At 44.5% G+C, this 25,031-nt stretch overlaps 3 protein-coding genes across 5 annotated transcripts in view; 1 reads left to right on the top strand and 2 right to left on the bottom strand.

The window, feature by feature from the left end:
* Positions 1-547: 547 nt before the first annotated feature.
* snap29 (synaptosome associated protein 29) lies at positions 548-4,145 on the bottom strand. 2 transcript variants are annotated; one of them, XM_084468312.1, is made up of 6 exons: positions 4,022-4,145; positions 3,314-3,541; positions 3,028-3,221; positions 2,526-2,611; positions 2,340-2,438; positions 548-1,622 (listed from the first exon to the last, which is right to left on the bottom strand). In XM_084468312.1, the coding sequence occupies exons 2-6, from the start codon at positions 3,539-3,541 to the stop codon at positions 1,462-1,464; spliced, it is 768 nt and encodes a 255-aa protein (XP_084324438.1). In that variant the 5' UTR covers positions 4,022-4,145; the 3' UTR covers positions 548-1,461. The 2 variants fall into 2 exon arrangements, with proteins under 2 accessions (XP_084324438.1, XP_084324439.1); XM_084468313.1 differs by lacking the exon at positions 4,022-4,145 and adding an exon at positions 3,693-3,965.
* A 187-nt stretch (positions 4,146-4,332) lies between these two features.
* The window catches only part of pi4kab (phosphatidylinositol 4-kinase, catalytic, alpha b), a 28,679-nt gene continuing 7,980 nt past the window's right edge, over positions 4,333-25,031 (top strand). Inside the window, exons 1-41 of one of the 2 annotated variants that reach the window (XM_084468309.1) lie at positions 4,333-4,492; positions 4,982-5,098; positions 5,617-5,710; positions 6,117-6,205; positions 6,359-6,431; positions 6,517-6,779; positions 7,182-7,248; positions 7,683-7,831; positions 8,010-8,075; positions 8,176-8,272; positions 8,468-8,659; positions 8,783-8,883; positions 9,217-9,346; positions 10,010-10,139; positions 10,479-10,574; positions 10,840-11,023; positions 11,113-11,213; positions 11,354-11,522; positions 11,619-11,669; positions 15,508-15,616; positions 16,145-16,281; positions 16,447-16,580; positions 16,834-16,916; positions 17,004-17,074; positions 17,252-17,376; positions 17,473-17,554; positions 17,872-17,955; positions 18,241-18,330; positions 18,538-18,657; positions 19,261-19,275; positions 19,417-19,509; positions 19,934-20,090; positions 20,206-20,333; positions 21,126-21,284; positions 21,503-21,654; positions 21,759-21,866; positions 21,997-22,124; positions 22,460-22,621; positions 23,037-23,116; positions 23,367-23,566; positions 23,994-24,084. In XM_084468309.1, coding sequence (XP_084324435.1) covers positions 4,394-4,492; positions 4,982-5,098; positions 5,617-5,710; positions 6,117-6,205; positions 6,359-6,431; positions 6,517-6,779; positions 7,182-7,248; positions 7,683-7,831; positions 8,010-8,075; positions 8,176-8,272; positions 8,468-8,659; positions 8,783-8,883; positions 9,217-9,346; positions 10,010-10,139; positions 10,479-10,574; positions 10,840-11,023; positions 11,113-11,213; positions 11,354-11,522; positions 11,619-11,669; positions 15,508-15,616; positions 16,145-16,281; positions 16,447-16,580; positions 16,834-16,916; positions 17,004-17,074; positions 17,252-17,376; positions 17,473-17,554; positions 17,872-17,955; positions 18,241-18,330; positions 18,538-18,657; positions 19,261-19,275; positions 19,417-19,509; positions 19,934-20,090; positions 20,206-20,333; positions 21,126-21,284; positions 21,503-21,654; positions 21,759-21,866; positions 21,997-22,124; positions 22,460-22,621; positions 23,037-23,116; positions 23,367-23,566; positions 23,994-24,084 — 4,776 coding nt within the window. In that variant the 5' untranslated portion in view covers positions 4,333-4,393. The remainder of the gene's footprint in view (positions 4,493-4,981; positions 5,099-5,616; positions 5,711-6,116; positions 6,206-6,358; positions 6,432-6,516; positions 6,780-7,181; positions 7,249-7,682; positions 7,832-8,009; positions 8,076-8,175; positions 8,273-8,467; positions 8,660-8,782; positions 8,884-9,216; positions 9,347-10,009; positions 10,140-10,478; positions 10,575-10,839; positions 11,024-11,112; positions 11,214-11,353; positions 11,523-11,618; positions 11,670-15,507; positions 15,617-16,144; positions 16,282-16,446; positions 16,581-16,833; positions 16,917-17,003; positions 17,075-17,251; positions 17,377-17,472; positions 17,555-17,871; positions 17,956-18,240; positions 18,331-18,537; positions 18,658-19,260; positions 19,276-19,416; positions 19,510-19,933; positions 20,091-20,205; positions 20,334-21,125; positions 21,285-21,502; positions 21,655-21,758; positions 21,867-21,996; positions 22,125-22,459; positions 22,622-23,036; positions 23,117-23,366; positions 23,567-23,993; positions 24,085-25,031) is intronic. The other variant, XM_084468310.1, reaches the window with a different exon arrangement.
* On the bottom strand, positions 11,581-15,207 carry serpind1 (serpin peptidase inhibitor, clade D (heparin cofactor), member 1). The gene is made up of 7 exons (XM_084468311.1): positions 15,121-15,207; positions 14,585-14,854; positions 13,836-14,479; positions 13,376-13,524; positions 12,952-13,076; positions 12,694-12,838; positions 11,581-12,539 (listed from the first exon to the last, which is right to left on the bottom strand). The coding sequence occupies exons 2-7, from the start codon at positions 14,851-14,853 to the stop codon at positions 12,348-12,350; spliced, it is 1,524 nt and encodes a 507-aa protein (XP_084324437.1). The 5' UTR covers position 14,854; positions 15,121-15,207; the 3' UTR covers positions 11,581-12,347.

Raw genomic sequence — 25,031 nt, 5'->3', positions numbered from 1 at the left:
AAGGGAAAAAGGCCGTGGGGCCTTTTGTTTAAAAAGGAGGCTTCTATGATAACTGTATTTGGTGGGGTTGTATTTAGTGGTGGAGGCTCAGGTGTACATTTTACCTAAACTTTTAAAGAAAGAAGCAAAAACTAGATCAGCAAAGATAATCTCATAGCATCATCTTGGATTTTGTACAAAATCTATATAGAAATGCACATGTTTCACAGGAGCAATCTTGATTTTGACAAGAAGTCATCAGTCCAGGTAGTAGTATACAAAAATAGCTCCATATTGAGAATGAGACTAGGGCGTCACCTAGTGGTACTTTTTTGACAACTTAACTTTAAACTCAGAGTTGCAATTCCAAGTGTAACTGAACTGACGGAGGAAGCTAGATTCACAAGAGGAGTTTATCAGAAATTTGATTGTAAGAATGTCAGAAGAATGAAATAATCACATTTTTCTGAATTATGTCATTTTTCAGAAAGGTTATATAATCAGTTCTTACTGATAACCATCTTTTAAAATAATGTTAATATTAATCTGTAAGTATTGGTGGTTCAGTAATAAAACAAAGCCTATTAGTTTAATGTTATTTAATAGTTTTCAAACAGCAGATCCTTCAATTGGAGCAAGTCAGTGGTTACTCTAGTCTCCTATTGTAGGTCATTGAAAGTGTTTTTCTCATTATGAAATTCAACTTTTTATATTCACAGAATGCAGCCCCACTGTTCACATTATATCTGCCTCAAAAACAACCTTATCCATGTCACAAATACATCTTAAAAAGATATGCACTACAATGCAAGGTGATTCAACCACACTTGAAAAATAATACAACTAATCAAAAGTGGAAAAGGAAAAACCATTTGGGGGATTTGTATAGCAGGCAAAAGAAAATTAAATAAGGCAAAATGTATTAAGCAAAACGTTACATGTTAAGATTCCTTGTTTGGTAAAATCATTTTGGGTTCTATCCCAAATAAACAGAGATAAAAAACATTCCTAACAGCGATGACTTTCTGGCTACCAGTTAGACAGTTAGTCATTTAGTAGTTATGTTCTTGCTGCTGGAGCATGTGCACATTCGTATTGTCTCTGTACATATCTCCTTCAAAACTAATGAAACTAAATCAAATGTGGTCAACCAGTTGATTTTCTTTGAAAACATTTCAATGAAAATGAGAGTAAATGTACTCAATTGAGTCCAGCTTAACTGGACACACATACGTACATAATAATATTCTGTTCAGTAATAAACTGACAGATGGGCTTTAGGCATCAAAATCACCTGTGTTAGTAGGCAGGAATAAAAAAAAGGAAGATCCATGTAAGCAAAAAAGCTAAATAGCTTATAACAATGTGTAGTTTTCATTGATATAAAATAATAGTGATGTCATTCCACCATGGACAGGTTTGATACCCAGCAATAAAGAGGCCATCTACTTGTGTCCCTCAAAGCTTGTATGGAAGTTGGTTTTATTTGAGGTTTTTGATTTGTTGGTTGGTGTTGTTGATCTTCAGGTCCATCTTATCGACCTTGTTCATCAGAGAATCTAGGGAGTCGTCCTGACTCTCGATCTCCGACTGCAGCCCCAATCCCAAGCCCTTCAGTCTGCTCAGTCCCAGGCACATATCATCTGAGTAGGACACAAAGAAGAGCTTTACAGTCAGACTAAGCTGTTTTTAAAGGTGAGACATTATAAAACGGGTTTAAATCAAGCAATCTGATTGGTTCCCAACTGTTGTATAATGAGCATATACACACAGCTATGACGCCCTTTCAGTTTACAGAGTTCTGTATCACTCCGCGCCTAACTTGAACTGTTGTTTTTTAATATATAAAAGCAATAGCATAGTTCACTGAAGCCTAAAAATATGTTGATTGATGGAGAGGGTGAAAATGTTGTAAAGCAATAGGCACACAGTGAGTGAACTGCTCTATAGTAGGCTAAATTGCCGGCGAACCAAGCTACTGTCTCTAGCCTTCTCTCTGAAGGACGCTACAGTTAAGGGGGTTAAGGGGGTCACCGTCCCTCCGCTGCGCGTCGGGATGGACAACGCCCCTTAACTGTGGTATAATGAGCACATTCCACAGCCTGTCGTGATCTATTGCTTAATTATACCACCAGGTGTGATTAGCCGTTACAAGCCGTTTTGAAAATCGGCCTCTTCTGACATCACAAGTGGGCGTGTCCACCTAGATAGATCTAGGTGGACACGCCCACTTGTGATGTCAGAAGAGGCTCGGGGGTTTAATATGTCACCTTTAATATAACAGCTACATGCATCACATTACACAGGCTATATCCATTTTAATACCATTTAAAGATCTTAAGAGAAAGAGCTTTCCGTACCTAGGTTATTGTCCAGGGTCTGGTGAGCCGCCCTTAGATGCTGGTTCATAGGATGGCCGTTCTGTACAGATTGGCCGTCGTCTACTGAAGCTCCAAATCCTATTATTTAAAAAACACATGTTAATGTGACCCAGGTTTTACCAAGGTTAACACAGAATGAAAGTGCATGTACTATGAACCTCTCACCTGCTGTATCGATCTTTCTGAGATTGGGGTGACTGGCCTGGTACTTATCTTCATGTCCTCTACTGGAGGACAGGGCATTCTGCAATCTACACATGAAACAAAATGTTAACAGATAAGCATGGCTAACCTGTGGAGGGAGGGGCAGTCAATGTCAAAGAACTGACTAAATGCAAATGGTAACGTAACAATTCTGGCAAAAATCTTGAATTAGATAGGTTGACTTGGCTTGGGAAGATAGATAAACTTGAGTACAACAAGGATTAGAGATTGTTTTTTAAATAATAAAAAAAACAACGTAGATCAGAGTGGTAAAGATTAGTAAATGGGAAACTGGTACATGGTAATGGATATAGAGAAACGATAAAATAAAGGATGCAAAGTCAGTTGCTAAGAAACAACCCACATATTTATCTCATATATGAATCACCTATTAAAAAATATCAAAAAGATACATCAACATATACTAGTGTAATGTCTTAAAGAGGAGAAGATTGAGTCTTACTTGTCGCTAGCCTGGTACGAGTTGTTCTGCACAGGCGGTGGCTTGGTTTCTGGCTTGGCCTTGAAGTAATTCACAAGACCTCCCCACACACTCTTGATGCTGTTGATGTGTCTCTGGCTGGTCTTCAAGTCTTCCTCCATGTTGTCAACCATCTTCTCTGTCCTTTTCAGAGCCTCCCCCTGACGCATCAGCTCCTAACAATAAGAAAAGGAGAGGCTGCATGATGAGTCTAGTTCTCTCTATAACTGATTACATAATTGCTACACAGATTAGTTTCGAAACATACCTCTGCAGTGTCCACACCCATTTTCTCTGATTCATAGATGAGGCCAAGGGACCGGTGGCTGCTGTCCACCGCAGACTTGGCTGTGCGCATTACCTCCTGCTGCAGGTGTCTTTGACGCCTCTCAGCATCACTCAATCCTCTATCGTTGTCATCGATCCCCCCCGACGCTCCCTCCTCTTCATCATCATCATCATCTGCAAACGGGTTGCTGGATTTGGGATAAGCCATCTGAACACAGATTAGGAAGGAACAGACAGGAAGCCGTCAGAAGGAGATCGTTTTATTTTGTACAAACTTGCATAGTAATATGCAGGATATAAACACTACCTAAAAGTAAAGATGAGTCAATTATAGTAGGAAAAGTTATCGGTAGACCGACCTCGACACCGCCTACCGCTGAACGTCAGCTGACCCCGCTCTGAATTGTTCAGATTAAATATTGGAATAATCCTATGATACTGACATTTAAGTCCTCGTTTAATTTAAGTAAAACAACGTTACAACTTTGACTCTGAGCATGATTCAAAGGTAAATCATCTCCCTGGGCAACTGGTTGTTGTAGCTTGAAGCTAACACAAATGGTGTTTAATTTGAAGGCAGGGAACCACCACACCTATAACACTGATCGACACACAACGGAGCACTGAAATATGCAATATCACCTCATATAAAATGTCACACAGCTTAAAAAACACACAATGTACAGACCTTTGACCGAAGCGTTTTGGGCTCTATCAGCTGACGACGAGACACTTCCGCCCAACACTTCCGGTTACGTCACTGCTTGTTGTCAAATACGCCTTCGAGCGATTTTTATAAACCTCCCAGTATTCAACAGACACTATCCAATAACCTATTCCATTTTCATGTATAAAGTATAAAACATTTAAAAATAAATGTCAAATTAAACTCTTAGTACTACATTACGTAAAGCCGAGCTATACTAATTTTGTTCCGGAGGGCTTTCCGTACTGCGGGATACTAGCCCCGCCACGGCCACCGAGAGCTCCAGCAACAGCACTCCCCTTATTATCGCTCCTCTCCCAGTCAATATACCTCGATGCTGGGGTAAACCTTACAATGTCTGCTTTGGGTGGTGGAACGAGGGGTTTTTATTTTAACACGGTGCTATCACTGGCCCGCTCATTGGCTGTACACCGTCCCGCGCCTCTTGAAAAGGTAAGAAGAATGAAGAGATCGGTCGAGAAAGGACAGATTGCAGTAGTATGCAGCAACAGGGTTGTTTAGACTCAACGCACTTCGCTTCCGCACAGGCGGTGGCGTTTCTGACGTGTAAAGCCGAAGTTCAGGCTATGTTTGACAGTTGTGCATCGTATGTAGTATGACATAAATGTTTTCCGTTGCGATGTAATTTGTATTCCTGTGAGAAAACAAAGACACAGTGTGTGTGACTTCGTTGGTACTCAAGGTTTAAATAGTGTTCCAATCTCACCAGTAGCGTTGCGCACTGCAGTCAAACAGGTTAGACTACCGGCGACTACATGTTGAATGGAAAAAAACATAACAGAATCGTGTCCTTGAAGGAACATTTACACAATTAACCATTATCTTACGGATTTTCATATACACATTGCATTTTAAGTATGAACATAATGTTTCTGTGATGTATTTTTCTATGTCCAATGTGATATGCTTGGCTTCCTCTAGGTCCAAAAGTTACAATGCATGTGTCCAGTAGAGGTACGTGGGGTGTTCACGCTGGATGTGAGACGCAGAGATGCTGTCATTGCGCTGGCTGTGTTCCTCGTGGAATCTGAATTACAGGTAGGTGATGGTCTGTATTGTGTAACCTAGCAGTATGGGTGTAAAATATTTAGAATTTCCTGTCTGCTGGGATTTATTAAGTATATCTGATATTGGAGAACATGTTTTCTGTACAATTTTGGTTACTGTTAATACTAGCAATGCAAAGTCACAGGCTGCACATCAAGAAGAGAGAGAGAGAGAGAGAGAGAGAGAGAGAGAGAGAGAGAGAGAGAGAGAGAGAGAGAGACGCACACACACACACACACACACACACACACACACACACACACAGTAATCTTATGGTCTCAGATTAGGCTGATGATTAAAATGGCTAAGCATAACAACTTTCTGATGGTATGTGACGATAACGTGATCCCTTTTAATAGCTCTACAACACTTTTGAATTAGATGTGGAATTCACAAAAGCACTAGTAGTAGTGGTATCCGATAGAGGCTCATTAATGGATGAGTGAAAAAATAATTATCGACTTGTGCAAACAAGGGCAGTGTTTTGATTTTTTTTCTTTTTCCGGCAGCACAAAGACGTACTTGTTTCCTACTTGCTGGGCCTGCTGAAGGGTCTACCGCGGGTCCAATGGATCGAGGAGAGCTTGGGGAAAAAAGGAAGGGGTGAGGGGAATGTTTTCGTGTTAAGCCTTTTGTTTTCATGTGTTTTACAGTATATCCTATGTTTTCATTTTAACGTCACCGTAACAATCTTACACCTCCCTGGGAGTAAATGTTATTAACTGTTATTGTAAAAACTGCAATCCTTCATTTGTGTTACCGCTTTGTCAGCCAGGTGCTAGATATCTACATTAAATGTATTTAATACTGACACTTTACCGGGAGGATATTGATACGTTTAACCTGCATCTTCCCAGCTCCAGTGAATTTCCAATTTCTGCACTTCAGTTGACTAAATCATAGATGCATATATAATGTGCTTGGTATTAATGGCTTATTCATCACTTAATTACACGTTCTCCAAGTTTATCCAGTCAGCTATATTGATGTCTACCCTTCTTCTCTTTAGAGTCTCTTCCCGTTGCAGAAAACTTCTGTTTTTGCCTTGTAACCCTGTTGTCCGATGTGGCCCAGAATGACCCAGACTCCAGACCGCAGGTGGGTGAGCTCTGGGTATCGCTGTAGAAGGCCTCTTGTTTTCAACATAGCACACAACACAATGCAGCTGGCTGCTCTATTTTTGAGCAACTAATTGTAGCTAATTAGTGCAGCTAATTGCAGTGATTAAGCTCCATGCATTTCCAACACCAGATTCTGGATGCTGTCATGCAAGTCATGCAGAGTCTTCAGGAGATGTGTCAGACCCCAGAAAACCACGATAAAGGTACACACGCACACACATTCGTAAACCTACACACACACGCACACACAGAATCAGTACTTAAACAACCTGTGCTTTCTCCCTACAGTTTACCTCTGCAGGTACACTGTCCCGTGCCTGATCGGTGTGATGCGTGCGTTCGGTCGCTACAGCAACACAAATGAGGCGCTGCTGTCCAAGCTGTTCCCCAGAGATGCCCCGCAGGCCCGCCAGGTCACAGAGGAGACGGAAGGCCTGCGGCGTCGGTCCTTCAACGACTTCCGCTCCATCCTGCCCTCGTCGCTGCTGACCGTGTGCCCGACGGACACTTTACGCAGACGCACAGGCACCCACTTGGATGTCTCCACGCAGGTGTGTTGGTGTGAGGCAGGGGCAGGGGCAGAAATAAACAGGGGGATCACCGGTGCATTTCGCCTCCTAAATTTGAAATGTATTTGAGTCATTGAATGTTGATCTGTAATCCAACATAGAAAAAAAATAAGGTATTTCCCAACATTTTAACCTATGGCCCTGGAAAATATACATGAAGAAAATAAATGCATACATTCAAAACCTTGCTTTCCTACCGTGCTCTGTGGTGTGTGGATGTGTGTGTGTGTTTGCATGTGGGGTTGAGGTTTCTCAACCACACATGCAAAGAGTATGAAGGAAATGAGAAGGTTGTTTATTCCTTTAGTGTGTTCAGTCGATCATAGAATTAATAGAAAATATGAAATGATAATGATAACAACTGGTTTTATGTCATCCTTATAGGTCAGTCCAGACCCTGGATGTCATTCACCCTGCTCCCCCACAACACCGGGCCCCCACCTCTTTGAAGGTACAGGCTCGACTGTAACTTGCAGATTATTTGATCATGTGGTTAACTCTCAACACTGTGCCAGCTTCAGCTCCCACATCATGATTACACAATACTGAAGTAGTGCCGTGGTAACACTTCCTCACTCCTTACAGGTTCTGTATTAAATACACCCCCAAAGGGCTATTTTAATAAAATTATATATTCACACATTATTATTATCTTTTGGGAATGCAATTCATTATTTTTTTCCCATTAACAACAGCATTTAGTTAACAACAGCATATCAGCATGTAATATGAAGATACAGCAATATAATATATAGATACCATAAAGTGTTTTTCTCTCATGCATTGTGCAGGTGAGATGGACACACATTTACTTCCTCATGTACCGAGAAATCTTCACATGCCTGTATTCTGTATAGCCACACCTGTTGTTATCCGTCCTTCCAGGTGCCTATTTCCCCGACTGCAGTACAGTAGACCCGGACCAGTACTTCACCACAGTCGGCTCCAGTTTCTCCATGTCTCCTCTGCTGTTGGGTGGAGGCGGAGAGGAGCTGGAGGTGCCAGTACAGTTACTCAAACAGCTTCTTAGCATGGTACGTTACCTGCGTTTTCCTCTCATTTCAAAATGTTACATACATGGGTATCACAATGCTAACTGCCATGGAAGGTTAAAATAGGGGGTGGAAATATCACTGGGGAAAGGCCCCAACAAATGAACTACGTTCTTTCTTTAAGCAAAAGTTACTATATTTGTGTTTCTTTCCTACGCAGGTGAAGGATTTCGTTTCGGAGTCCTTCCTAAAGTCAATGGATGCGACAATGCTGGAGGTGACCGAGGTGTGTAGGGTACTGCTAACTGTGTAGCGGAGTCATGAACAATTTCTCACAGCATGTCCTTTCCTTTAACTGATATTTATGTCTTCTATTTATTCCACAGAGTAATCCAGCCACCAACCTCTATTACAAAACCTTCAGCGATCCACTCTATGTCTGCGTGTTCAAAATGCTCAGAGACACCCTTTACCACATGAAAGGTAACACAGCAGACTCATGTACTTTGTTGTCCGTTAATTCGCTGCATATGGTACAATCAACATATAAAGTCTTATAAATAGATAAATTAGCTAAAGTATACGTGTCCACCACCCATGTAGTTCGGATTAGTTTTGTTGCGATAGCTCCAACACTAAGTTATAACACTAAATGTACGCTTTCTGCTCTGGACTCAGCCCTGCAGGCGGCGTTCGTGCGCGAGGTGCACGACTTTGTCCTGGAGGAGTTCAGCAGCAGCCAGTCGGAACTGCAGCGCGTCTTGCACGACACGGGGGCCGCGCACGGGGAGGCCAGCTCGCTAAAGCTGCGTTGCCAGGCCAACGCCGCCTGCGTGGACCTCATGGTGTGGGCGGTCAAAGACGAGCAGGGTAATTGATCTGGGCCGGGCCGCGGTGCAGGCGTCGTCTCACACATAGACTAGGGGGGGGGAGGCTGGGTTTTGGTATCCTTGCTGACGGTCCGATCTTTATTCCCGCCGTCGCTCTACACAGGGGCGGAGAACCTGTGCACCAAACTCTCCGAGAAGCTCCAGTCCAAAACCTCCAGCAAGATCATCATCGCTCACATGCCTCTCCTCATCTGTTGCCTCCAGGTAATGCACCCCCTCGAAACCATGGAACGGATCGTCACTCTAGTTTCCACTTCAAATTTTCAATCTATATTTGTCCCTTTTTCTACCTTTTTTTTTTTTGTAAATGCTGTGACCCATCTCGCAAAATGTCAACTGTTCGATAACCTACATGTCAGTCTTTTATGTTGTTGATATTTCTTTGTTTGAATCTGTATTTATTTGGTTGCATATCAACACTGATCTATGAAACAATCAATACAAATCTTTTATATGCATGGGATAGTTTGAGTGCATAATACTTTTTCTTTTGTGTACCACTCCGGTCACCCTCTCTCTCTCCCTGCCGTCTCCCAGGGTCTGGGGCATCTGTGTGAGAGGTTTCCAGTGGTGGCCCACTCAGCCTCCACCTCCCTCAGGGACTTCCTGGTGGTCCCCTCCCCTGTGCTGGTTAAGCTCTTCAAGTACCACAGCCAAAGCAATGCAGGTACAAATAATGCATCCACAATTGGCTTAAAGTGTGTGTGTGTGTGTGTGTGTGTGTGTGTGTGTGTGTGTGTGTGTGTGTGTGTGTGTGTGTGTGTGTGTGTGTGTGTGTGTGTCTGTGTAAATAGTATATATAGAGTTATAGATATATTTTAATACAATTTGTCATTATCAAGACAAATCTCATGGTAATAAATGGCATAGTTACTACATAGCACGCTTGCTGAAAAACTGCACTGCTTTGAAGAATAGCATGTTCACATTAATCAACGTGTTTGTGGTTTGGCAATCTGGCCAATAGCATGGCAGGAGGACTGTACATGGTCATTACATTATGCTGATGTAATTCACAGTAAACTGCTGTTGCTGTCAGAAGCAACATGTTTCTAATATTGATCTAGACTATGGGGTTCAATGATGGGGCAACAGCATGCAAAACACGACTGAAATGCAATTCATGTTATTGATTTTCTATTGTGGTTTCACAGCAGGGACTAGTGGCTTTCACATAGAGCTGAAGCCTATTATATAACTATTTATATAAGCACTGCGTAGAAAAATATTGATTTTCCTCTGTAGAAGGCCGACATCCAATCTAATTGAAATCCATTGCTGTTATTCTGGATGTGCTTTGGTTTGGCTTATGTTGTTGTTGTTTTTAAAGGCACAGGAGAAATTAGGATCAACGTGACCAATGAGCATTCACAGTCAACCTTCACCATGCTATCGAACAGAAAGGACCAGTCCTCGATGTACGAACAGCTGCGAGACATCTGCATTGACAACATCTGCAGGTCGGTTGCAAAGCACTGGCTTTACATTCAGTTAGTCAGTGGCAGGATGGTGAGAGTTATTCCCAACTGGAGGGGATGTCTTTTTGAACATTGGCTGCTCAAATTGGTGATTGATTGATTTTGAAGCAAAGCACCTAACCAGTGTTCCTTAGTAATCACACACTGCTCCCGAGTGCCCCGTCCACAACAAATTTTGCAACAAAAAACCTGACCTGTAAAAAGAAGAACCACATGACCCTGTGTGAACGTGTGTGTGGGTGAACGTGAGGCATTATATCTATTACATAGTGTGATCAAAGGTGACGATAAGTGAATTTCCTACTTTATTTACCTGTGCAGGTGTCTGAAGGCGGGTCTCACCATGGATGCTGTCATCGTGGAAGCTTTCCTAGCTAGCCTATCCAACCGGCTCTACATCTCTCAAGAGAATGACAAGTAAACACTTTTTTTTGTAAATGATTTGAATAATTTTGACAATTCAAACTTCATAAATGTGGAATCAGAGTATCATCCATTCCTATCCATCTATTCACTTTATCCACACTTACTCACTCACTCACACAATACAAAGATTTGTTAACTTTGCATTTTCTATTTTCTTAATTTATTAGTTTTCTATTCGCTTTAGCATGCAAAGTCCCTGTATGGGAAACGGTTAAATTGCATTTATCTGAGCCTAGTATTTAATGCTGTGTCCCAGGGATGCTCACTTGATCCCAGAACACACCATCCGGGCCCTGGGCCACATCTCGGTGGCTCTGAGGGACACGCCTAAGGTCATGGAGCCCATCCTGCAGATCCTGCAGCAGAAGTTCTGCCAGCCCCCCTCCCAGCTGGACGTGCTCATCATAGACCAGCTGGGCTGCATGGTCATCACAGGAAACGTGAGTGTAACAAACACACGCACACACCACTATATCTGGTGCTTTTCCAGTGGCCTGACGCACATTTTCCGCTGTCTCCTTCTCCATAGCAATACATCTACCAGGAGGTGTGGAACCTGTTCCAGCAGATCAGTGTGAAAGCCAGCTCTGTGGTCTACTCAGCCAAAGACTACAGAGACCAGGGCTATAGGTCTGCATACAATTTCATCCCATTTATACAGACTTTTAATGCTGCCATGTCGATGTTCCTTCCATATGCATCGTCGTGGATACTTTTAGTCAAGTAAGGTCATGCCTTTGTATTTCAACCCGGTCTTCTTTCTCCCCAAGGCACTGCTCCCTCGCGGTGATAAATGCTCTTGCCAATATCGCAGCCAACCTACAGGGGGAGCCACTAGTGGACGAGCTAATGGTCAACCTGCTGGAATTGTTTGTCCAATTGGGCCTGGAAGGAAAGCGGGCCAGCGAGAGAGCGTTAGACAAGGGACCGGCTCTTAAGGTGCATCAATGGGAGTGAACATGAGGAGAGAAATATCAACAGCAAAAACACAATTGCATTTGAATTTAAACGTTTGCTTTCTTTATTGTTTCTCAGGCATCAGGCAGTGCTGGCAACCTGGGGGTCTTGATTCCAGTCATAGCTGTGGTAAGTATGGATGTTGGACCCCTCTTCCAAAACTCTTATTTATAGAGGGGTTATAGAAGCAAATACATCTGGATGGGTATTGGTTAGTATTTAACTTTTCGGACAAATATTTACCCGGTGTGTCACAGTTGCTACCCATCGATTTAGTTGGGTTTCAGCGTGTTGACATTTTCCATTTCAAACATAACATTTAATGAATGAGAACAAAGAGAACATGTTTAAAGTAACTTATCGTGTGCAGTTTCCAGTGCATTCATTCATTTATTTATTTGTAAAAGATAACTAGATCAATCTTCTTAAAGAAAAAAGGGTATATTAAGAAATGTATTCTGGCCCTTTTCACCTATTGGTTTGTTCGGTATTTACTTATTCATGATTTAGTTATGTTGTGCTTACTGTGAATATTTTAATTATTATAACGGTACCATTGCACATGCCCAGTTGCAAGAAATCAATCAATCAGGTTTTGTTTTACTTTGACCTAGTAGAAGGATTGGCCAAGGACATTGTGGATATAATACCATAACAATCGTTGTGGTTTAGATATTGCCTCAGATTCATTGAATATTTATAAACTCATTAAGAACCCTGTGGTGATCCCTACACACCACAGGGGTTTTGAGGGGGGCACTGGAGGAAGGGTAGAGCAGAGTGGGACTCAGTGGCTCAGGTTGGGTCTTAGCTCTGTGAAGGGTCCACCACGCGGCCCATGAAGACAAGGCAGTCTGTGCGGTGCTCATAGATGAGGAACAGGAAGGGGTGGTCCGCCAGAAATCGGTTCTGGGTGGACAGGGGCATGAAGCCCACTTGGGTCAGAGCTGCGGCCTCTGTGCCCTCCTCATTCACTGTGATGGTGCCCTGGTGCTGCAGCTGTGGGGGGAACACAATGATGTTGCCAGTGCGCATATTTTCAAATGCTTGTTGATTATACACAAAGAAAAGCACAAACTACTGAGGTTGTCAGTAAAAAAACTTCTAACTGTTGAGATTGGTCTTGGAAGTTGTGAACCGAGGCGGGACTTACCCAGTTGATGGAAACCTTTTGGTCAGTCATTCCAGAGAAGTCTCCGTTCTCCTGGAACAAGTCAGTCACACCCATCTCCTTGAGATTGGTGATCAGATCGTAGTTCTGCTCGAGTTTAAACTTTGGCAGCACCACCTCGCGTGTCCTAGTGGGAGAACAGAAAAGTGAATCTTTTGTCTGTGGACCTCATAACATCACCATTCAGTGTGTTTTGAAGGTAGTTATTGGATGTGTTTGCAGTAGGTGTCCACCGCTGACCTATTGGTCATGTTTTTGAGCCACTTGTTGATTACAGTAGGGGAGATCTCCTTTTCCAATTCCCTCATACCAGAGATCTTGTTGGGAAGGGCAATAAGCATGCTTATGTTTCCTGTGTATGGGAGCTGAAATCAAAATGGTTCACTGTTAATAATTACAATTTATTTAATTGGCAGTCAACCTTTTTTAGTAAACAAAGAAAAAAAAAAAAAAGACCCAATATAGTTATTTAACTTTAAAATACTCTGTGGCCCTTATTCACCTACCAGCCATCTTGGTTCAAAACACGAGCTTAGTGGTGAAATGTGGAATTCTGCATTCAGTTCCCTTCCCCAGCTAGCATTTAGGACAAAGATGGCCGCTAGGTGTTACAAGGTTATACTTTGCTACCTTTCCACTCATTAACAACAGCTGAATACCTAACCTGCAGGATGTCACACTCCAGTTCATGGTCAGCAGCTGCAAGGTAGTTAGCCTTATTACTCATCATGGGCACCCGTACATTGGTCTTTTCATTAATCCGGAAGTTCCGATAGTGAGTCGCTTCTTTAGGGAACTTATGTTCCCAGGTACCTGTTTTGTTTAAACAAATACGGTCACATATTACGAAACTTTGCACTTTTACAGCCATTGCAATGACAACTTTGAGTCACAGTCTGAAATGGTACAATGTGTCTCTGCCCTTATCAGTTCTGTCTCTGGGACCAATCAAGTTCCCCGTTCTGATCCATACAAACGTATAGAGATAGAAGGCCTGAAACCCTGAACATATCCTTGCTGACCCTTTTGCGTATGCGCAATTTGTACATTCTCTAGCTTGGTACCTGCTGCCCTTTGTCTTCTTACCATGCTTATACAGTTGTTGTGGACTCTATGTGGCCTACCTTTGAAGTACAGGTAGTTCAGCAGCATCAGCACCATGTTGGGGTCCACAGCCTTGAGAGGTTCCTTGATTAGTCCTTTGGTGATCTTGGAGATCCGCTGGTTGGCCTTGGTCAGGAAGGCGGGGTCCTGGAAGTCCACTGACTGGGGCTCTGCGTAGTAAAAGGCCTTGGTGTCGGCCCGGAACACGTCCTTCACTACGACCTCCTTCTTCACGTAGACGTCGTTCACGGAGCGCAAAGTGTACCCAAAGTTTCTCCGGAAAAGCCTGTGGGTCAGCTTCCTGAAGAGCTTGTGCACGGTGGCGTTCTCATAGTGATGGCTCGCGTTGACGAATTCAGCAAACCCCAGAGCGTTGTAGAGTTGCTCGTGCGTCGCAGACCCCGCTCCTAGCGAAACCATCGCCATGGCAATGGAGATGCCGGCGGGCGCCAGCAGGATGTTGTCGGTTTGGTTGACGTGGTTACGGAGGCTTCGGTAGAGATTAAGGCCAAAGTGGGCGTTGACCATGTTGATGCGCTGGAGGCGCGAGCGTCCGTGGAACAGCCGCAGCAGCCTGGCGCGTCGCGTCTTGGGGTCGGAGGGCTCCGCGAAGATGTCGATGTCCGGAGCGGGCGTGGCGATCTCGTCGATCTCATCCCCCTCACTGTAAAGATATCACACACTCAACAGAAAGCTTGTATCACATGGAGGGCTGCAATAGCATCCACGTTTGAGTTATTTCTAAGAATATGTTGATCTATATTCTTGCCTGTAATCATCACTGCCCTCAGCGAGGATTTTATCAAAGTCGATATAGTCCTCGTCGTCAAAGCCGTCGTAAGGGAGGTCACTGGTGACCGTGTTCTCTTTGTGGAAGTCCAGTGGGATGGCGTCGATGTCCGTAAGCCCAGCCCGATCAAAGCCCCTCGGGTCGGGGTCAGAGGTGGGCTCACTGAAGTGTGAGCTCAACTCTTTGATGCCAGCCTGAGCTGGGCTTGCCAGCAGCCAGGCAGCGGAGATTACCATGAAGACCCACATCCTGAACATACACCGGGCCCCGAAATGAAAGCAGATCAGTATAGAGCAAAGAAGCTGGGCGGTACATACATAATATTTAATAAAAAGAATATTCATGTTTGAAAAAATAATATGCACATAAAACAAAGTACATTCTCCCTCAATGCTTTAGACTTCAATCCATGTATAGACACACAAGACTGAATTAACATCCATTATGTAAACAAATCATTTGATCTATTGTTATATGGGTAATTTCTCTTTTACTTTGTATGTAGAAGGGCTTACCTGTGGTTTGTCTGGTGGTGGAAATACTGTGTGGATTCTGTATGTTTGTGGTTGATCACCGCAACTGAACTTTGATGTGGAATGCTCCTGAACAAACAAGACCAGTTCAAACAACAGACAAAAAGTGCTGTGACAGACTAAAAAATACTTAACTCTTCATGAAGCATATAATCACACAAACTTATTTTCTGGAGTCTTATCAGAAGGGATATTGGTTAAAATAAGTTTTAAATTCTGAAAAAATTCACACTTTTTTCGAGTACTACAATTTAATTGATAGGCCCTTACAAAAAATTATGGATATAGGTAGGTTTTAATTTTTGTTATTTTCTCTGATTGATTGTCTTTCTATTAATGTTTTCCACCCTCTGCTTCTCTAATCGTCAGTTGACCAGAAGACTTCCGCCAATCAAAGAAGCCAAGCCCCGCCTCCAGAAGCTGTTCCGTGATTTCTGGCTGTACTCTGTGGTCATGGGCTTTGCTGTGGAGGGCTCAGGTGAAGCCAACGGCCAACTGAACAATGGCATTCCCTTCTGGCCTTTTCATTATGCTATGTTGGCAGCATTGCCTTCAACTGGGCCCACTAATTTGTATTTTTATATTTATTTAAGCATTGTTTATACTTTAAAATGTTTAATTACCGTATTGAACTCTGTCGAGTGTTGAAGCACCTTGTCTGGCATCTGCCAAGAATCGGACTCTAAGATCAGTATGCTATTGTTGGCATTTTAAATAGTATAGTACAACCTAGTGGTCAGTGGGGGGAACTTAAAATAAAAAAGCCACAACTAACTAACCAACTTAATATCCTTAATGCTAGAGTTGACTCTCCCTTTTCACTCATGTACGTCATGTATACATACATAGATGATGACATCACAGTATGCACATCGTTTGCACATCAATCGTTTTGTAGATCAGAAACAGAAACCTTTTTATGTGACGCTCCCTGCGGAGCAGGTATACGCCGAGTACGGATGTGGCCCCACTCACCCCCCCGTGTTTCCTGTGTCCTCTCCCCCAGGCCTGTGGCCAGAGGAGTGGTACGAAGGGGTGTGTGAGATAGCCACCAAATCTCCTCTCCTCACCTTCCCCAGCGGCGAACCACTCCGCTCAGAGCTGCAGTACAACTCCGCTCTGAAGAATGACACCGTCACACCGGTACTGACTCATAAAGACGATGTGTGATGCTACTCAAGAGGAGGCTTGTGTTTAGTAGTATTCGTCCGGTCATTTGAACAGAAGGGAAATGTCTGTGGCCGTGTGGGCACAAAACACACCTGCACACTGCTAACCTTGTTCTAATTGATTATAACCTGTGTGAAGGCGGAGCTGAGTGAGCTACGCTCCACCATCATTAATCTACTTGACCCGTCTCCGGAAGGCTCCACCCTCATCAACAAGCTGGACTTTGCCATGTCCACCTACCTGCTCTCCGTCTACCGACTGGAGTACATGAGGTCAGCTCACGTTCCATTTAAAACGTTTTTTAGTGTTTCGTTTATCCAACCGTTTCACTGGGCCTTTTACATCTAGCAGCCATCTTGGTTCTAAACACCAGCCAGGTGTCAGGGAACTGAAGGCGGAGTCAGTTACCCCCCCACCCCCCCCCCCCCACACACACACACCACCTTTTCCATTGCCCAAGCACGGTATCAAATCCACTCTATAATATATTATCTTCTTTTTGTCACTCTCTTGGCCGAATTGCAGGATGCTGCGTTCCAACGACGCAGACCGTTTTCAGGTCATGTTTAGGTATTACGAAGACAAAGCCATTCAGAAGGACAAATCTGGTGAGGACTTTGGAAACCTGCTTACGAACCTGAACGGCATAGATATGGTCCCCTTTTGTTTAGTGTTTAACGCAATGCTTTCTTCAGGCATGATGCAGTGTGTCATCTGCGTTGGCGACAAGGTGTTTGACGTCTTCCTCCAAATGATGGCTGAGAAGGTATGCTCACTGGAAGGGAGTTTACATTTGGGAGTTTACCAGTGGGGATAAATCAGCTGAGATGTCAGTTCCACCACACCCTGTTTTAGTTTTGCCATGTTTGTATTTGTGAATAGAAATTGTGTGGGAAGAGGTTGTTTCATTACAAAAAAAAAAATCCTTGTACTGTCTTTATAGCCCAAGACCAAAGAGCATGAGGAGGAGCTGGAGCGACATGCCCAATTCCTGTTGGTCAACTTCAACCACACTCACAAGAGGATCCGCAGAGTGGCCGACAAATACCTTTCTGGCTTGGCTGAGATGTACATGTTACCGCTAAAACAATCCCTTATGTTCCCTTGTGTTGCTTTTGTTGTGGTTCCCTGTCCTGACTGTCCCATCACCGTTTCCTCTGCCAGGTTCCCACACCTGCTGTGGAGCGGGCGTGTGCTGAAGACCATGTTGGACATTCTGCAGACTCTGTCGTTGTCCCTGAGTGCTGTAAGTGTTACAGTGATGCAGCAGTGTTTAAAACCTAAGAATAAAGTGACCTTAATGTCGAGTGACCATTTGAAAAAGGAAATCGGTGCTACTGTACTTGTAACTACTTCTACTAACATTCTCACCAGCACGTCCTCCAGTCTGATTCAGTTTCATCAAATTGGTCAATCAATGAACAAGCCTTGTCCCAACCTTTTGTGGTTGGGGCAAAATTATAATTTTGCCTTAGCGATAGAGAAAAATTGAGCTTAAATTGACAAAGATGTAATTTGTTGCTGGTCTTTCATTTATTATAATATATATTTTTAATTGTTTAGGACATTCACAAGGACCAGCCTTACTATGACATCCCTGACACCCCACACAGGATCACGGTCCCCGACACGTATGAGGCCAGAGAGGTGGGTCTGCCCGCAATTACACTTGTCACCACTAGAGAGCAGTAGACCATCGCTAGTTTCCTCTTGTGTACATCTGTAACTCGCTGTGCCATATTGAGTTGATGCAGAGATTTTTTTCCTTAATATTGTTTGTTGAACATTGTATTTTATCTCATATTAATATTTGCTGATGAACTTTCACATTTGGGGTTAGGGCAAGAGATGGAAATTAAAGAAAGGAACTTTTTCTAGGTCTAGGTTTTGTGCTACTTGTGAACACGTGTGCATGTTATTCCGTCTCCTCAGAGCATTGTGAAGGACTTTGCTGCGCGCTGCGGTGAGATCTTAAAGGAAGCCATGAAATGGGCTCCTTCCGTCACCAAGTCCCATCTCCAGGTCACTCTTCACTATTTTAATATACATTTATTATGGATAGAAATATATTATTTTTTCCCAGGTTAATGCCATGTGTATTGTTTAGTCATCTGAAGCTATATATTTAGTTTCGCTTTTTTGATTTTCTTTTGGTGTGTGTGTGTGTGTGTGTGTGTGTGTGTGTGTGTGTGTGTGTGTGTGTGTGTGTGTGTGTGTGTGTGTGTGCAGGAGTACTTGAACAAGCACCACAACTGGGTGTCAGGGCTGTCCCAGCACACAGGCCTGGCCATGGCCACTGAGAGCATCCTGCACTTTGCCGGCTACAACAGACAGAGCACCACTCTTGGAGTGAGTTCAACACACACACCCTGAAACACGCGCATAATGAACCAATCCGACCCATTTATACATTATTTTCTAGCATCTTAAGAGGATAGAAGGGCTAGACAAATCAAAGCCAAGAGATTATAGACACATTTTTACACTTTATAGCCTTCATGTATTCATCATTCAAATGTTATACATAATGAGTGTGCCATAGTGCTTCTATGTTTTGGAACACAAATTCATACATTGTTTACGTGCTTATATGTGTGTCATAGTTACGTTTGTTTTTGTAATACTACGTATATATGTGCAGCATTGTAAACGCGTGCATGGATTCTAGATCCACCGTGTATCCATGTGCGCTTGCAAACCAGTCCTGCCGTCACTGTGTCTGATCTGTGTGTCATTCATCCTGCTTTGTCCGTCTTTTCATTTGCTGCATCTGTTGTATTTTGTCTTTATTAAAACCGCAACGAAACCACCTCCTGGTTGCTTGGCTGCTGTTTGCTGATGTGCTGGTTGCCTCGTAACTTACCCACAATGGCCTGGTGGTATGCTTTGGCTGGTTGCCCATTTGGCTAACTGGTTGTGCTGGTGGTGCTGGCGGCCCGTGGCCAACTTTAGGCTACTTTCCCTCAGGTTGGTCCCTCCCACATTCAAAAGTACTGCAACAACAGCAACCACAACAACAACAAGGCAGCTCTCAGGCACAATAAGCTAATGTCAGGCTAGCTAGTTTTGCGGTGCACCCAGCCACGTGTTGACTATGTTCCTCTGTAGAGCACCCAGCTGACCGAGAGGCCGGCCTGCGTGAAGAAGGACTACTCCAACTTCATGGCCTCCCTCAACCTACGCAACCGCTACACTGGAGAGGTGATGGTTGTTTCTGAAAGTAGAGATGATGTGCATCTGCATTCGGAATGCATTTAAAATGGTTAATGGCATGCAATATCATTTAGGAGGTGTTTTAAATTGGATCATTGAGAATTGTATTGGATTGTGCAAAAGTAACAAAAGCTGCCCATTACAGGAAACATTTAATGTTTTTTCTGGTTAACATTTTATTTAACCTGAACCTGTCAACAAGTTGTCAGAGGCCATAAAAGTTACCTCAGATTATTGGCAAACTTTGTTCAACAGCTGAATCACATGAAACCAAAGTCTCGTCAACGTATGAGCAGATGTCTAAATTCACAGCAGTAGTTGGAGGGGAAATGAAAAAAAATAATGATACCTAACCAAAATGGTGAGATTGCTTCATCTTTGACTGCATGTGTGTGCATGCGTGGGTCTGTAGGTGGCTGGTATGATTCAGTTCTCGGAGGCGACGCACAGCCAGGCTGACCTGAGCAAGCTGATGGTCCATCAGATGAGCCTCGCCCTGGCCAACCAGAACCCTGAAGAGTTCACACAGACCATGTTCAAGATGGCCGCCCTCCTTATCACCACCAAAGGTGCGTCTCTTTCCAGTTGATCACAGTGAGTTCCGTTAATTTAACATAAACGGCGCGGTGGAGTAATTAGTCAGTAATTATACTTCTATCCATCTTTTGTCTTGCTTGTGTTCAGACTGCGATCCCCAGCTACTGCACCATCTGTGCTGGTCTCCTCTGAAGATGTTTACTGAGCACGGCATGGAGACTGCTATTGCATGCTGGGAGTGGCTTCTGGCGGCCCGCAACGGAGTGGAGGTGCCGGTACGTGTAGCTACGTAAAGTTGTTTTTTTTATTGTTGTTTATTCATGTTGTGTTGTGCTGCAGCAGCACCACAACCTGTACAATAACTTCGTGTTCGATATGGTTCAGCAATAAAGGTCAATGTATAGAGTAAATACCGTGCAGTAGTAGCGCTGATAAAAAATATTTAGAACAAAGATGTAGGCTACTGCCTCATTCGTAACTCTGCATATCTCTGCTCTTCTACACAGTTCTACACTCTTCTACAATTCATGTAAATAAAGACTTATTCCTAATGGGTAGTATTGTTCCCCCCCCTCAGTACCCTGAATGTGAAGTATTAGTCCTCCTCTCTACTCTCATCAGTACTCGTAATGTGAAGTATGAGTCCTCCTCTCTACTCTCATCAGTACTCTCAGTGGGTAGTATTGGTCTTCCCTGCTACTCACATTCAGTACTCTTAATGTGAAGTACAAGTTCTCTCCTCTACTCTCTTACCGTACTGTTATTGTGAAGTATTAGTCCTCCCTTATACTCATATTGTGTACTCATAATGTGAAGTATTAAGTTCTCCCCCCTACTCTCATATCGTACACTTAATGTGAAGTGGTATTCTTCCCCTCTACTCCCATACTGTCATTTATTAATGTGAAGTATTACTCCCCCCCCCTCTACTCGTATCGACTCTTAATGTGAAGGGTTAGTCTTCCCCTCTACTCCCATACCGTACCCTTAATGTGTAGCGTTAGTTCTCCCCATGCTCTCATCCATACCCTTAATGTGTCATACTTCCTCTGTTCCTCTCGCTCTAGTTCATGCGTGAGATGGCGGGTGCTTGGCAGATGACGGCGGAGCTGAAGATGGGCCTCTTCTCCGAGGCCAAGGTGGAGGCTGACCCTCTGGCCGCCTCCGAGGAGAGCCAGCCCACCCCCTGCCCCCCCGACGTCACCCCTCACTTCCTGTGGATAGAGGTCTGAATTTCTACCAAAATAAAAGCCACCTGTTTCAGTTTCGGTGGTTCTTTAGTCAACCGTGGTTGTCTTGAGGATCACATTTTGTCTTTCATGTTCCAACTACTATACTGACTATACTTTATGTACTTTACTTTACCATACTATATTCATTTGTAAACTTTCCCCATTATTGACTCTCCCCCTCTCCCTCTGTCTCCCATCGTCTCCCTGTGTAGTTCCTGGTGCAGAGGTTTGAGATCGCCAAGTACAGCAGTGCAGACCAGGTGGAGATCTTCACCTCCATCCTGAAGCGCTCTCTGTCACTCAGCGTGGGCGGGGCCAAGAGCAGCCTCAACAGACACGTGGCCGCCATTGGTCCAAGATACAGGTAACCGACTTTCACTATTGACAGTGGTGAACATGAGATGCTCACTATCAATAACAGGAGTGATCCTCAGGTGTATTGGATCGATTCTGTTTCCCTCCATGCAGGCTGCTGACGCTGGGCCTGACGGTTCTGCACGCCGACGTCGTGACCAACGCCACCGTCAGGAACGTCCTGCGGGAGAAGATCTACTCTACGGCCTTCGACTACTTCTGGTCTGACTCGCATCACATGGCCGAGCACACAAACAGACTCCTTCTCTCGTTGTCACCCGCCCGTCCCCGCTATGTTGGTAACTGTTAACGTCGCTGTCCTCTCTGTTCTCGCTCTCTTTCGCCGTTTCAGCGTGACTCCCAAGTTCCCCACCCAGACGGAGAAGCGGCTCAGGGAGGACATCAGCATCATGGTCAAGTTTTACGCCAACCTGCTGTCTGACAAGAAGTACCTGGCGGCCAGCCAGCTGGTTCCACCAGGTACAGCCCAGTGGGACCACTCACAACGGGGCAGAATGAGCCACGTTGGATTTAGAGAGGGTTGACCTCCACCTCTTGGATCACAAGGCGTTTTCCCCTTGTAGTTTTACCCCCTAATGTTCAAAGGTTTTTGTGTGATAATCAGTATATTTTTCAACAAAAATCTACAGAACGGTCAAATGTCTTCCTCTTATCACACAACAATATTATCTTCCAAATAACAAACAACTTAAAAGACCACGGGTGAAGAGTGTTTTCCGTGAGCCAGTGCATAGATGATTGGATGGGGGGGATCGTCGGATATAAACAGTGGCCCTTTCTCTTTTGACGCCCAGACCCACAGGACATGTCTGTGAACAGCCTGTCTGTGATGACGGTGACAGACAGCCGCAACAGCCTGGACGCGGCGGTGGGCCAGCGGCAGCAGGCGGTGGCCCAGGGGTGGATCAACACCTACCCCCTGTCCTCCGGGATGTCCACCATATCCAAGAAGTCTGGTACGAGACCCTCCGTGTTCTCTAGTGTTCACCCTAGTGGCCGTCTTGGTTCTAAACTGTAGCTGGTTTGGGAAGGGAACCGAGTGTGGAATTCCACATTCAGTTCCGTCCCCCGCCCTGCAGATATTTACTCCATTCAGAAGTATCTGAAGTATTTTTCTCAAGAATACATTATTTCTATAATCAATTTTATTCCGGTCCACTTTTGCAACCCACTGTGGGAAATTGTCCGACGAAAGTAACTGTCCTCTGAAAATGCACTGGCTATAACTGCAGCTACAACTTTAGACACAAGAGTTTGCTCATGTTTTAGTTGAAGATTCCAGAAAGAATGACCGATGTGGCATTAAATTGTGTTGATTTGTAGTGGTAGTGGTAGTGGCGGTGTTAAATATTATTTCTGGTCTGTTTTTAGGAATGTCAAAGAAAAGCAACAGAGGATCTCAGCTTCACAAGTACTACATGAAACGCAGGATTCTTCTGCTGGCCCTACTGGTACACGCACACCACACACACACACACACACACACACACCACACACTCCACACACACACACACACACTTCAATGTTACTTTATTCTTTGCACTTGACCACTAAGTAAGGAAAAACTCCATACACACAAGACACAAAGTCTCAACGGTTTCATTTATAGGTGGTTAGACTGCATGCACGTTTAAGAACCACCTGTTTACAGTTGTCAGTAAAGGTGCACTCCTCCCCCCTCTCTCCCCCCCCCCCCCCCAGGCCAGTGAGATCGAGAGGCTCACCACGTGGTACAACCCGCTGTCCACCCCGGAGCTGCTCATCGCCACCGAGCAGTCGGTGGAGACCAGCATCGCCAACTGGAGGTCCAAGTACATCAGCCTGACGGAGAAGCAGTGGAAGGACAACGTCAACCTGGCCTGGAGCATCGCGCCCTACCTGGCCCTGCAGCTGCCCGCCAGGTAACTCGGGAGGCGGGGGTGTTTGTGGCGTCGGACGGAGCGCTCATTGGCAGTTGGGGTCTCTTTTGGGTTAGGGTTACAATGCGAGCCAAAGGAATTTTTCTAACTAACCGACCCGACTCTTTCAGTCTCTTTATCGCTGATTGAGGGACTGACTTACTGACCGAGGGACTGACTGACTTACTAAAAAGAGGGATTGACTGACTGACTGAATGACTGACGGACTGAATGACAGAGGGATTGACTGACTGACCGAGGCACTGACTGAACCCCATTGTTTTGCAGTCAAAGCGTCGTCGGGTACCCAGTAAAAAGTAGTTTATACACTATCTTGCAGCGTTTTATTTCTTATTGGGCAAATATCACAGGTGAGAGATCCATGCCCCAGCATGCACCTGGTTGACCTGGTCTTGTTGACTCCTCCCAGGTTTAAGAACACGGAGGCCATCGTGTCGGAGGTCACCCGCCTGGTGCGCATGGACCCGTCCGCCGTGTGTGACGTTCCGGAGGCCGTCAAGGTACGCTGCTACCGTTCTGCTGACCTTTTTAACCTTAGATTTATGCGGCCATAGACTATTAGATATACCTGCCGTTTTTATAATAAGCAAAAAAGAAGCCCAAACCTCATGGTTTGGGTAAATAGGTGCTCAAAGTGTGGGCTTCAAGCTAAGTGCTCACACTAAAACCTTTGTATCTTTAGCCATTGTTCCCTGTGTAACAGGTGTCTCAAAGCGTTTTTTTTATAAATCTATGCCTGGCTTTTAATTTGCATAAGGTAGGAATGAACTGAAGCTTTAACATTAGGACTACAGCTACAATGGTATCCTGTCAGCTTCAGGTCAAACTGACTCAGACTCTCAATGGTGTGCAGCACTTATTCACCCTGTATTCATTGCTGAAAATCATCTGGAAGGTTTGAAATGTGCAACTTCAAGCAGAGAATTGCCGTGATGTTCAACAGAGTTTAAAATCTCTTGCGGCCTTTTAAATGGCGCGTAAAGTTTCTAATCAGGCATTACCCCTGTGTGCGTCCAATTCTCCCGAGGTAGTCCCGTGTTTGTTGTTGAAGTCAACCATCTCTCCCTCTAGCGTTCAGCAGTCTCTCCTCTTTAGTGCTGCCTGGCTAGACCCTTAATGATGCTCTCCTCCTCCTCCCGTTCTGGGGGGAGAGGGACGGGGGGGACGGGGGTGGGGGGGGTGGGGCAGTGGAACATATCGGTCCAGGAGGATGTTATGATCTGCATGTTTATCCTCCTTGACATCTCCCGGCGTGTTTGTTTCAGGCCTTTTAGTGGCTAATGAACGCCCAGGCTTCCCTCTGGGGGCCTAGTTAGCGATCGCGGGGTCGCGACCTCTGGCTGCTGTACCGGGGTCACTGTCATACGCATCGAATGGAGACACGGGGGGGCCATCATAACCCCCATACCAGGGTTTTGTGTCTGACATGTTAATTAATCCAGCCCCC

Source organism: Micromesistius poutassou, assembly GCF_964030765.1.
Source record: "Micromesistius poutassou genome assembly, chromosome: 5".
Lineage (NCBI taxonomy): Eukaryota > Metazoa > Chordata > Actinopteri > Gadiformes > Gadidae > Micromesistius > Micromesistius poutassou.
The sequence above is the reverse complement of the archived record's forward strand: the minus strand, read 5'-3'. Positions and strand labels throughout refer to the sequence as shown.